This window comes from Sinocyclocheilus grahami, unplaced genomic scaffold, assembly GCF_001515645.1.
Source record: "Sinocyclocheilus grahami isolate Dianchi unplaced genomic scaffold, SAMN03320097.WGS_v1.1 scaffold746.1, whole genome shotgun sequence".
NCBI classification, from domain to species: domain Eukaryota; kingdom Metazoa; phylum Chordata; class Actinopteri; order Cypriniformes; family Cyprinidae; genus Sinocyclocheilus; species Sinocyclocheilus grahami.
In genome coordinates this window covers 432,817-447,055 of record NW_015505925.1, presented here as the reverse complement: position 1 = coordinate 447,055, position 14,239 = coordinate 432,817, and the positions used below count along the sequence as shown (strand labels likewise).

The 14,239-nt window shown below is 35.5% G+C and overlaps 1 protein-coding gene across 1 annotated transcript; it reads left to right on the top strand.

Moving 5' to 3' along the window:
* Window positions 1–8,598: 8,598 nt before the first annotated feature.
* LOC107560850 (gastrula zinc finger protein XlCGF7.1-like) lies at window positions 8,599–9,678 on the top strand. Its single transcript, XM_016245122.1, has 2 exons — window positions 8,599–8,736; window positions 8,945–9,678. The coding sequence occupies exons 1-2, from the start codon at window positions 8,652–8,654 to the stop codon at window positions 9,625–9,627; spliced, it is 768 nt and encodes a 255-aa protein (XP_016100608.1). The 5' UTR covers window positions 8,599–8,651; the 3' UTR covers window positions 9,628–9,678.
* Window positions 9,679–14,239: the final 4,561 nt, after the last annotated feature.

Sequence of the window (14,239 nt, the reverse complement as noted above, 5' to 3'; positions counted from 1 at the left end):
TTCTCTGCAACATAAAAGTTGCACAGGGTCTGTATAATGATGCAAATACAATTTCCATTTCACTGATATATCTGATTATTTCTTTTTTTATGTGTGAGTTTTAGATGTTAGTCCATTGTAGTATTTTAGCCAGATATTTTATTTTGTTCAGAGGCAGTAATAGATTTTATTTGTGATGATCCTGTAGTTCAATGGAATGTGTACCTTAATGTGCCAGGAAGTACAAGGGGCACAGGAAATACTCATAATACAAAGTTTCAGACATTGCTCAGATTAGTACAAGCTAGACAGAGAAAACTAAGAAAAGAGAAAGCAAAAGTTTTTTTTTTGAGGATGCAGTCGAATGTTGATGAAAGTGATGAGTTTTCAGCTGTCGCTTGAAATTTGTCAGGGATTCAGCATTCTGGATGAGGGTGGGAAGATCATTACACCAGCCAGGAACGGTGAACAAAAATCTTCTGGAAAGTGATTTTGAGCCTCTCTGTGATGGTACCACGAGGCGTCGCTCACTACAGATCTCAGGCTTCTGGAGGGGATGTAGATTCGTAATAGTGAGTAGAAGTAGACGGGTGCTGAGCCTGTGGCTGTTCTGTACACAACTAAAGCGAGCATCATTAGGCCCTTTCGCATCTCTTTAGTTCCAGAACTAAACGTACTGTACTAAAGTGCTGGGACGATTTTGCGCGAACTATTTCCCAGTACCATTTAAAGGGTTGCATTCGCACCGAGAGTGTGTACTAAGAAGTGACGTAAGCCGGGCGACAGCGACGTCATTTGTGCGCGGCGTTCAACAATGGAAACAAAGAACAACATTAACAACAGGAGGATGGAGCATGCTGTGATCGGAGCTGTGTTTTTGTTGTGTCTCGCGGGTTTCACAGTGGACATGGAAAGTCGACGTATACGTAAAGCGATTGAAAGAACGGAAAGGAGGTCTAAGAATCTCCAACGACAACTGGCAGTGCTACATTTGCTACAAGTGCCTGCACTTCAGTGTCCGTCCATCTATCACTGTTCTCCATACTTGCGAAATAAGTTGACATGCTTAAAGTATGTTTACACGGCGTTTTAAATCATGGCGGGTGAGGGCATTTTCATACGCGTTTGGCCAATCAATGTCTACTTACATCACGATTAGTACCAGTTGTGCTGGTTAGACCCTGCTCCGGAGTAGGAGCTAATTTGGTTCTCGAAAAAGGCAGTCCGGTACTAAAATCGCTCCCAGTTCCGGCGGTGCGAACACGCCGAAAAGTGGGTAGTTCCACAATTAGTTCTGGTACTATGAAAAGGTTCCTGGGGTGCGAAAGGCCCTAGTGTCTTGAACTTGATGCGAGCTGCAACCGATAAGCAGTGCTGGGAGATAAAGAGAGGTGTGACGTGGATCTTTTTATGCTTGTTGAAGACCAGTCATGCTGCTGTTTTCTGAATCATTTGTAGTGGTTAGATTGTGCATGATGGAAGTCCAGCCATACAAATCCAGAAAAGCAAAAAGATGACAAGCAGGAGGGAGAAGCGCGAGAGTCGAGTGCTGATTTTTTTTTTACTTTATTCAACGTTTCATGGCTCAGCTGTTCATCAGTAAAGTTTGGGAATATTTAACAATTGACATTAAATAGATATAATTCAGGATCTATTTCAAGGTGCAGCTGATTTTCTACATAGTCTAATAGACAAAGAAAATTAAATGTTTTGAAGAGTTTCCGTGTATGTGATGTGCCATTGATCTTATTATAAAAAAGGAAGTTTTGGCAGCGATGGAAAAGTTTTACCTTGGTGGAAAATGAGGATATCAGTGACTGATACAATACTTACTGAGATTAGCTAAATCTTTGCACCATTTTCTCTCCACTGCTCACAGAGGACAACACATAACCAGGGATTGGAGGGCATTTTCATACGCGTTTGGCCAATCAATGTCTACTTACATCACGATTAGTACCAGTTGTGCTGGTTAGACCCTGCTCCGGAGTAGGAGCTAATTTGGTTCTCGAAAAAGGCAGTCCGGTACTAAAATCGCTCCCAGTTCCGGCGGTGCGAACACGCCGAAAAGTGGGTAGTTCCACAATTAGTTCTGGTACTATGAAAAGGTTCCTGGGGTGCGAAAGGCCCTAGTGTCTTGAACTTGATGCGAGCTGCAACCGATAAGCAGTGCTGGGAGATAAAGAGAGGTGTGACGTGGATCTTTTTATGCTTGTTGAAGACCAGTCATGCTGCTGTTTTCTGAATCATTTGTAGTGGTTAGATTGTGCATGATGGAAGTCCAGCCATACAAATCCAGAAAAGCAAAAAGATGACAAGCAGGAGGGAGAAGCGCGAGAGTCGAGTGCTGATTTTTTTTTTACTTTATTCAACGTTTCATGGCTCAGCTGTTCATCAGTAAAGTTTGGGAATATTTAACAATTGACATTAAATAGATATAATTCAGGATCTATTTCAAGGTGCAGCTGATTTTCTACATAGTCTAATAGACAAAGAAAATTAAATGTTTTGAAGAGTTTCCGTGTATGTGATGTGCCATTGATCTTATTATAAAAAAGGAAGTTTTGGCAGCGATGGAAAAGTTTTACCTTGGTGGAAAATGAGGATATCAGTGACTGATACAATACTTACTGAGATTAGCTAAATCTTTGCACCATTTTCTCTCCACTGCTCACAGAGGACAACACATAACCAGGGATTGGAGGGAGTCGTGTGCTGGTCTGGAGGAAAGAGGACAGATATTGCCTAGACAGGTAGTTAGGATAGAAAATAAGTCGTATCTGTGGCACAATTCACATCTAATGATGAGACATTTGTGGGAGTGGGAAGAGATGAAGATACCACAGAGGAAAGTCGAGAAGGAGAAAGAGACCTAGTTTTCGTCTAAATGAAGCTGGCAGAGGGTTTGGTAGTGATGTAGATCAAAAGTGATAATGAAATGATCAGAGAAGTGCAAAGGTTTAAACAAGATTTAATCTGTGATACAATTGCGTGTAAAGATGAGGTCAAGCTGGTTACATGATTTATGAGTACTTGTGGTGTTGAGTTGCCGAAGGTCGAAAGAGGCGAGGAGAGAGTGGAAGCCAGCAGCAAATGGCTTCTCAAGGTGGATGTTGAAGTCCGCGAGAAGAACAAGAGGGCTGCCATCCTCCGGTAATGAGGACAGCAGCATATCCGGTTCTTCTAGAAAGTTTCCCAACTGACCTGGAGGGCGATAAATAACTACAATATGGGGTTTTATAGGGAGTGTGACTGTAACAGCAAGAAATTTAAAAGAAAATATTGTTACAATTATAGGAGCATGTGAGTTATTTCCAGCTTTTTGACATGAGGAGACCAGACCTGATGGGGGTGTGGGAGAAAAACAAGTTGTTGAAAAGAGCAGCAGGTGCTGCTGTGTCTTTAGGTCGAATCCAGGTCTCAGCCAAGCCTAAAATATTGGAATAAAGTCAGCTTAATTGACTGCTGACTGACAATTATGTTTATTATTAATTCAATTCAGTTCTATTCAATTCAAGTTTATTTGTATATCGCTTTTCACGATACAAATTGTTGCAAAGCAACTTCACAGCAAATTAAGTTTCTACAATATTTAGTGGTAGCTTATCAGTGGTGACTGTCAGTTAATGTACATCCAGACTGAAGCTTGTGTAAATCCTAGTTACCACGAGATGTCAATAGAGACATAATTAGCGTAGCTGCTGTTCCAACCAAGCAAAATTGATTTGTTTAACCCAAGCTAAAGAATAACAATGTGCATTTGATCAGATATAACTGCAGTACAAGATTATGAGATGCATTATTTGAATGCTTGGCCAAAGAGATGTGTCTTTAATCTAGATTTAAACAGAGAGAGTGTGTCTGAACCCCGAACGTTATCAGGAAGGCTATTCCAGAGTTTGGGAGCAAAATGTGAAAAAGCTCTACCTCCTTTAGTGGACTTTGCGATCCTAGGTACTACCAAAAGTCCAGAGTTTTGCGACCTTAGGGAGCGTGATGGATTGTAGCGTGGTAGAAGACTAGTTAGGTACGCAGGAGATCACCCATTAAGGGCCTTATAGGTAAGTAATAATATTTTGTAACTGATATGGAACTTAATATGTACAGTAACTTAATATAATAATATTATTATTATTATTATCTATGCTGCACATGCCTTATGTTGTTGGATGTTCCAATAAAGGTTAGGACTATTTATGGGTCTTCAGATGCCTCACAAAATTGGATGTCGTTGACAAAGCATCTGTAATTTTTGAACCACAGGTTCTACATATTGCAGTTCTTTTGTTTCCCTTGATATTATATTCTTTAAATCCAAATGCTATCACTTTAGGTATCATTTTGTCCAAACTGTTGAGCATGCAACCTTCAAATTTACTTAGTGGAAGGTGATTCGATGGTTGTTTGATTGGTTGACTGTAAAGCAATGCAGATTTAAAATTAAGTTAACTTTTCATGAGGAAATTAATGATTTTACACTTTAAGTTAAAAATGTTGAGCCCCCAGTTAAATTATATTTTTATTGATGTATTTTTTTAAATGATTTTCATTCCTATGTCCATGACAACATATCAAGTGACACTTTGGCTGTATGATTGCTGGAAAAAAAGCAAAATATTCGATATTCAGATTCTCAAATATAGCCAATGTAAATAAGTGTTAAAGTGTTGTTGAAAGTTGTATGTTAGATATTAAGTTTATAATGTGCATAGTTGATCGCTAAATTTAGGGGCTATGTGCGCTATGCAGACTGGATTTACAACATGTGAATTAATTTGTTTATCCCGAAAGAAATTAAAGTGAAAAGGGGAGAAAAATGTATTCTATTGTATAGTTACATATACAATGCTCATTTGGTGAAAGACATATTCCATTAGGATTTATTGGTTTTAACAAGCCACCAATAGAAGGCAATCAATTACCAGTAGAGACCAACAGGGTCCATTACAGTTTCCAGTAAAACCAATGCAAGTCTCATTATAACCAGTAAATCCATTACACATTTTGTAATGGTGTCTATTGGTTCTTTATTTATTTATTTTTTTACATTATATAATTTAACAGAAGTATTCCCAAAATATATCATGAAATATCTTGATTCTCAAATATATGTAAGTAAATGCATTTTGCACCTTTATAGATTATGTTAGTTGAACTATAATGGGCAATGGGCCAAAGTAGCCTAATAGTGTAATCTATTAACTTTGCATAAAAATCAGTACCAGATATGGGTGTCATAAAATATTTTTTAATAGGACTGACTTTGTATTTAATGTGAAAAAAAAAACATTGTAAGTTACTAATTAGCCTATAACACTTTCATTGTACAAAAAGAGAGCAAAGAACCATTACATTATCAAAGAACACTTTCACTTCAGTCCAGTTCAAGCACTCTCAAAAAGTCCCATAATAATCTTTAAAGCTGTTTACAATGTGAAATTATCTTACTTACATTCGTACATCTTCACTTTGTTGTTTCTGATGAGAGAATTAGCCAGAGAACGGCATGTTTCAGCGGTGACTCACCTGAACGCCTTTGATTGGTCAATATTCATTGCATTGATAAGCTCAACAGAATCTATAAATATATATCAGTGGCGTGCGGTGGTGTTTTAAAATGAGGAGGCAGTTTTATATATAAATATATATTTATATAGAAATATTACATAAAAAAGAGAACACATATAATTCTATTTTGTATTTTATTAATATTATTTTTTATTTTATTTAAAATTGTAATACTAATTATACATTTTATAGTGTTTTTATGCATTTTTATATTTATTCAGAAATATTAACTAAAGGCAGTAACAATTTGAACAATATTCTGGAAACCGTTTACAATAAGGTTTCATTAGTAAACATTAGTTAACTACTTTAGTTAATATGAACTAAGAATAAACAATAGCCTACTTCTACAGCATTTATTAATCTTAGTTAATATTAATTTCAACATTTACTAATGCATTATTAAAATCAAAAGTTGTGTTGGTTAACATTAGTTTATGCACTGTGAACTAACATGAACTAACAATGCTAATGTAACTACACTGTAAAAAATATTCTGTAAAATTTACGGTAAAAAACCGGCAGCTGTGGTTACCGGAATTTTACCGTAAAAAATACGGTAGCAAAGTTTTAGGTTTTACGGTTTTAACTTAAATTTACAGTTAAATACCGTAATTTCATTAACTGATATATTGTTAATATACCAACCCACTGAAGTACTGAAATCTGTTTTGTACCTTTGTAATACACTGATAACCACCAAATGCAGGTGGTGATGATAAAGTCACATGATGAACCAAAGCACATCACAAGCAACTTTTAAATATTAACATATATAGAAGGTGCACAGAGTCATTCTCACAAACGCTAAACACCATCACGGTAACACACATGAAACTGAAATAATGCAATAAACATTCATTTAACAACATACACACAACCCTAATATACAAAACGGATAAGAAAAAACTAAGAAGGAACATAGTTATTTCAACAAAACAACATCAAATTTGAAATGTAACGCAGGGAATTCTGGGAATGTCAATTTTTCACTTCCAAAAACGGTATACTACCGTAAAATTAATGTCCAATACATGTAATGTCCAATACAGTTTTTCACCGTATATAGTAGGGGAATTTACCGTTAACCATTTAACAGGTTTTACTGTAGCATTTTTACAGTCTTTTACCATTAAATTCACTTAGTGTAATGTAAACAAAGATTAATAAATACTGTAATAAATGTTCATTGTTTGTTCATGTTAGTTACTCATTAAATGACACCTTATTGTAAAATGTTACCAATATTTTTTTTTTGTGAACTGATGTTCAACTGTTCTCTTTAATAGTCAACTTATTTTCGGGTCATTATCATAAAAGCCCTGTAAACACTACCACAGACAAGAAGACATATCTTTCATTTCATCACACTGAATGCTCATAGTTCCCAGTTTTCACCTCATGCATTATGATGATGTCTGAGATCTTCTGTAAATTGGCACATTAAGCACATTTCATTGTGTGTCAACAGACTGAGACAAACTACAGGATCATCACTTTATGTGATAATCACCTATTGATGTGTGTTTTTATTCTTTTACCCCTCAGGTTAAAGTACATGATTAAAATACTATACAAGACAGACACCATACCTGCACTTATCATGTTTTTGACATTGCAATAAATAAGCATTTTCATTCAGACAGTCTGCCGTGTTTGTTCAAACCAGTTATATATAACATAATTCAAATGCAAGGATTATAATTTTATAAAATGTTTTGATTTCCCTGAACTAAGCACAAGCATTTCATTGATCAACTCAATCACTCAGTCAGCTGCCAACAACATATTCTTGGATGGATATTTTAGTGAGTAATCCAATTTTTTGTAAAGGACCTAAATTACAGGGTGAAAAAAATGTCTTTAGAAAGATTGCAGCATTATTATTTAATTTTTACACAGAGATTGATTGGTCCATTAGTAAAATCCGTTGAGTTAAGCAATGATTGTTGCATTAAATGCCAATGGTGATGCTTCAAAAAAAAAAAAATTTTTAAGTTTGCATGCCTGTAACTCAAGAAGTATTTAAGGATATGCAGTATACTTTTATAATGCTCTTAAACTTTTCGGTATCTTAATTTTTAAGGCCCTAAATTGTTCATTTGGTTTGATAGACAAAAACAAGATGCATTTCTAATTTCAAGATTATTTGTTCTTCAGACATTCCTCTTTAAATATGCATCAACTGTATGAAATTGAGTACAATTCAACAATTTACTCAGAGACACGTTGCAATCCCTGTATCGCTGGGATTGAAATAGGGCTTTTAAATGAGGATTTCAAAAGAAACCTTTTTAAGAATTATAATCATATTGAGATATCTTTATTTCTTCCTCAGTCACAGGCACGCACTATTTGGGAAACTAATATTTTTGGCATTCAGACAGGTGTTGATAGAGGAAACAAGATACATTTCTTGTTTCAACATTACATCTTCTTCAGAAATTCCTCTTTAAAATACAAAAAAGTTAGCTGTGAAGTTACCCACATTTGCTTTTTGAGCACTGAAAATGTAACAATTTCATATCAGCATATCTCTAGAATTGAACCATATATGTCCTTAAAAATAAGAATACTGAAAGAAATGTTTATTAAGAACCATTAACCACTTAAAAGTGCACTGAGATATATTTAATACTTAAAAGATTAAGATACAGGAGGGCAAATTTAGAAAAAACAATCTCTGTGCTGGAATAAAATAATGATTCTGTGATCTTTCTAAGGTCATTTTTAACCATATAATTTGGCTCCAAGTTCCAGATGAAAATGGTTGTTTTGGCCCCCCTCTACAAAATAGTGCATTACTCAGTAAATATCCATTATATATTTTTGTCTTTAATCACTATTTATGTTTGTCTTTCTTCTAAATAAAAAAATATGAACAAAACCAAAATTTTGACACAAAATAACCCTATACTAAGGTTACAGGTTTGTACTGGATTTGTTTCAGTGTTGTGTAGGCGATCAATGTGATTGACATGACCAATGAAATCTTCTTAATCTGCGGTGGGCGGGGTTTGTGATTGGGTTAAAAAAGTAGGATGATGTGAATATTCCTTACATGACTGGTACAAACTCCAGGTGCAGCAGCTGAAATCTGAAACATGGAGTTTATTAAAGAGGAGATTGAAGACACGAGTGATCGAGAACCATCCAGAATAAAACATGAAGATACTGAGGAACAAACAGGTTGGTGTCCATTCTTGATTTTTCATCGATGACGGCTGAGAAACATTAAAGCCATATCCACATTTTTATTTTATTAACGAGAATGACAGAACTAACCTTGGCACTTCAAAATCTGATCATTGATACTCAGATAAATATGTGCCCTCTTTTTGTTTCTTCTATTAAAATAGGTTCACTGAATTTTAACCATATCATTTGTTTATTTCAGACTGGATAGAAGTAAAACAGCAAAGACATGAGGTGAATGAAGTGGAGGAACATTGTGAAATCAAAACTTTAAGAAAAAAAGCCAAACAGCTGCACACCTGCTCACAGTGTGGAAAGAGTTTCAGAGACAAAGGAGTCCTTAAGAAACACATGAGAATCCACACTGGAGAGAAACCATACACATGCCCTCAGTGTGGAAAGAGTTTTATTGATGCATCAGGTCTCAGTTATCATCTGCACGTTCACTCTGGAGAAAAGCCGTTTAACTGTGATCAGTGTGGTCAAAAGTTTATTTCATCATCAGGTCTAAAAAGTCACCTGGCAGTTCATTCAGATGAGAAGGCTCATGTGTGTTCTTACTGTGGAAAGAGTTTTTCACGGCTGGCCAGTTATAAACAGCACCAGAAAACACATAATGAAGTGAGAGATAATGTGTGCTATGAATGTGGGAAGTGCTTTACTACAGCTTGGAATCTGAAACAGCACCAAATGATTCACACTGGAGAAAAACCTTACAAGTGCTCATATTGTGACAGGAGTTTCACTCAGTCTGGAAACTTGAAATCACATGAGCGAGTTCACACTGGAGAGAAGCCGTACTTCTGTACTCAGTGTGGAAAGAGTTTTACTGCAGCAGCAAATCTAGAGACTCATATTAAAAAGCATTGTTCTGTGTCAGAGTGAGCAAATGTTTTCTACAGATTCAATATTTCAAGTAAATATTGTGAGATTTAGATACAGAAAATATGAGATTAACTCAAATGATTAGTTGAAATGTCACAAGATTTGTGGAGATATATTGTTTTTATATACATAAAACATTTAAGATATGTATTTGTAAGTTTCTCTGCTACATAAAAGTTGCACAAGGTGTGTATAATGAAGCAACTCTTCTTCTTTTCTTTTTTTTCTAAATTGGGCACCTGATGGCTTTGACCTTTTCCTGTCCATCTCTGTGTTTATTTGGCACTCGACAATCAACAGATTTCCCATCCCCCCAACACTGTCACTCACGACCAGAAGTCAGGACTAAACCAATTCACCTTGGTGACCACATAATCGTTTTGTATATACCTATTTTTACTAGTCATTTCACACAATTCAGAAAAACAAAAATGTGCAGGAACTATAGGCCTGTATTTATAATATTATGAATGAAATGTGCGTTATTTGGAAGAAAGTCGAGGTGTGACTGACTTTAGCCCACTAATTCCATTAGAGTATTGCTCTATACAGTGGATCAATCCCCCCTCCCCGTTCCATTTGGGAGAGACCCAGAGGTGAACTGTCCCCCACGCCGCGCCCCGCTCCCCTTTCCTTTCCTCTTCTCACTCAGCTTCTGTGCACGGCACCTTCTCAGCAAGCAGGGGCGCCAATTTGCCAATTCCCCACACAGTGAAATGATAGATAACAGAAAACCGCTTCGCAGCGGCGGCGCAGAGGATTTATTATTTTTTTTAACTGCTCGTGCCGTCCCCCTTGTATCATGAAAAAATGCCGCCCCGGGTGGCTGCCCGGTTCACCCGTGCCAAAAACCGCTACTGGCTGTGCGAGACACTTTTTATTAAGGATGGGCACTTTTTTTTTTACTTCTTTTGGACTGATGCACTGCAACACCCACTGAGTGCCATTAAACAGCTTGAAAGATCAAAGACAAATTTTAATATAACTCCGACTGGATTCGTCTGAAAGAAGAAAGTCATATACACCTAGGATGACTTGAGGGTGAGTAATTTATGGGCTAATTTTCATTTTTGGGTGAACTAATCCTTTAAACATAACATCGCATCACATAACATCAATTAAACTACAAAGCTGTCGCAGAAGCATGTATAATTACAAACTAAATTTACTATGACTGTTATTTATTTCTAAAGTAACCTCCACGTAGGATAAAAGTATGGGGGAAAGTCGTTTCTGCGACAACTCTAGCTATCCGAGGGCTGGGCGATATGGGCAAAAATTCATATCTCTGTATTTTTTGGCCAATTTCCGTTATATATCTCTGTATTTTCGTTTTTGTATTTAAAAAATCTGTATTTAATATGTTGTCCAACAAAACAATAGGCTATATATTAAAGGCTATGAAAACAAATAAAGTGAATGTAACCATGTAAGCCTTTATATTATGTGCAAAAAAGGGTTAAAATCACATTTCATTCAAACATTGTAACATTGATTGCAATATAAAAACAAATATAAGGCTTTTAAAGCAGAAGTTAAATTCATTAAACTAAAAATGAAAACAAATGAGAACAAAAGCACAGAGTTGTGTTAGGCTATTGTGATTACCCCATTGCAGTCACTTTACAGTCAGTGCTATCATAAAAATAGACTTACTTGTAGGTTTAAAATTCTACATGTCACATTTATTGTCCAACTACAAATATTTCAGCGAAATGTATATTTTAGTCAGAATTATTGCGCTCCTATTTAATTGAGCTCCGTCTGTTTGGTGCGCATGCGCGTGGCGGTGCTCGTTTAAGTCTGTGAAGTTTAGTGGAGAATCCCAAAGCAGAAGCCTCATGCACTTCTGACAGAAAAATTGAAATATTTCCATGGCTTTCTAACATTTACAGATGGAGAATATGCCTGTGAAATGTAAGTTATGTCTAGTGTCTCTGGCAGCGGCACACGCACATTTATCCACCTTAAAATGATTGTAACTACTTACTATGTTTATCCAAAGTTGCAAAAATGAGCAAAATCTGTCAAATCATCCGGTTAGGTACTTTATTAGCATGACAAATATTTGTACATTTGTATTGTCAAAGTAATTGCAGTGTTTCTGCATGAGAAAAGTGCAAAAAAACAAAACAGTGTCAACTGACAATTAGTGAAACAATAGTCTGACAGAAACAGAGGCTTAAAGTTTAAATGAGCAGCTGAAAAGCAAATAGTTCCCTGTTCTCTCCTCATTCATTATGATGATGTCTGAGATCTTCTGTAAATTGGCACATTAAGCACATTTCATTGTGTGTCAGCAGACTGAGACAAACTACAGGATCATCACTTTATGTGATAATCACCTATTGACGTGTGTTTTTAATCTTTACCCCTCAGGTTAAACATGATTAAAATACTATACAAGACAGACACCATACCTGCACTTATCATGCTTTTGACATTGAAATAAATAAGCATTTTCATTCAGACTGTCTGCTGTTTTTGTTCAAACCAGGTATATATAACAGAATTCAAATGCAAGGATTATAATTTTAATAAAATGTTATGGTTTTGTCAAAATGTGTTTTCTTTTCCCTGAACCATGTTAAGTGCAAGCCCCGCACCACCGCTGATTTCATTGATCAACTCAATCATTCAGTCAGCTGCCAACAACATTTTTGACTTAATGGGTTTAGTTCACAGCTCTTTCTGGTGAGGGAAATACAAAAATGAAGCAGAAAGCCAAAATATTAAATGTCTTGGATGGATATTTTAGTGAGTAATCCAATATTTCGTAAAGGATGTCAATTACAGGGTGAAAAAAATGTCTTTAGAAAGATTGCAGTATTAATATTTTATTTTTACACAGAGATTTATTGGTCCATTAGTAAAAATCTGTTGAGTTAAGCAATGCTTGTTGCATTAAATGCCAATGGTGATGCTTCAAATTTTTGTTTTTTCCTGAAGTTCGCATGCCTGTAACTCAAGAAGTATTTAAGGATATCTCAGTATGCTTTTATAAACCGCTCTTAAACCTTTGATGAAAAATTGTTCATTTGTTTTGATAGAAAAAAAACCAAGATGCATTTCTAGAATTACCTATCTCTGCGCTGGAATAAAAATAATGATTCTGCCATCTTTATAAAGTAATTTTTTAACCATATAATTTGGCTCCAAGTTCCAGATGAAAATGGTTGTTTTGACCCCCCTCTACAAATTAGTGTATTACTCAGTAAATATCCATCCAATATCCATTTCATTTTTTGTCTTTCATCACTATTTATGCTTGTCTTTCTTCTAAATAAAAAATATGAACCAAACCAACATTTTGAGTTGGGGAAGTTTTGGAAATTTGGTTGCTTTGACACAAAATAACCCTATACTAAGGTTACAGGTTTGTACTGGATTTGTTTCAGTGCTGTGCAGCCGATCACTGTGATTGACACGGCCAATGAAATCTTCTTAATCTGTGGTGGGCGGGGTTTGTGATTGGGTTAAAAAGGTAGGATGATGTGAATATTCCTTACATGACTGGTACAAACTCCAGGTGCAGCAGCTGAAATCTGAAACATGGAGTTTATTAAAGAGGAGATTGAAGACACGAGTGATCCAGAACCATCCAGAATAAAACATGAAGATACTGAGGAACAAACAGGTTGGTGTCCATTCTTGATTTTTCATCATTGACTGCTGAGAAACATTAAAGCCATATCCACATTTTAATTTTATTAACGAGAATGACAGAACTACCCTTTAGCACTTCAAAATCTGATCATTGATACTCGGATAAACATGTGCCCTCTTTTTGTTTCTTCTATTAAAATAGGTTCACTGAATTTTAACCACATCATTTGTTTATTTCAGACTGGATAGAAGTAAAACAGCGAAGACATGAGGTGAATGAAGTGGAGGAGGAACACCGTAATTTCAAAAGAAACCTTTTTAAGAATTATAATCATATTGAGATATCTTTATTTCTTCCTCAGTCACAGGCACGCACTATTTGGGAAACTAATATTTTTGGCATTCAGACAGGTGTTGATAGAGGAAACAAGATACATTTCTTGTTTCAACATTACATCTTCTTCAGAAATTCCTCTTTAAAATACAAAAAAGTTAGCTGTGAAGTTACCCACATTTGCTTTTTGAGCACTGAAAATGTAACAATTTCATATCAGCATATCTCTAGAATTGAACCATATATGTCCTTAAAAATAAGAATACTGAAAGAAATGTTTATTAAGAACCATTAACCACTTAAAAGTGCACTGAGATATATTTAATACTTAAAAGATTAAGATACAGGAGGGCAAATTTAGAAAAAACAATCTCTGTGCTGGAATAAAATAATGATTCTGTGATCTTTCTAAGGTCATTTTTAACCATATAATTTGGCTCCAAGTTCCAGATGAAAATGGTTGTTTTGACCCCCCTCTACAAATTAGTGTATTACTCAGTAAATATCCATCCAATATCCATTTCATTTTTTGTCTTTCATCACTATTTATGCTTGTCTTTCTTCTAAATAAAAAATATGAACCAAACCAACATTTTGAGTTGGGGAAGTTTTGGAAATTTGGTTGCTTTGACACAAAATAACCCTATACTAAGGTTACAGGTTTGTACTGGA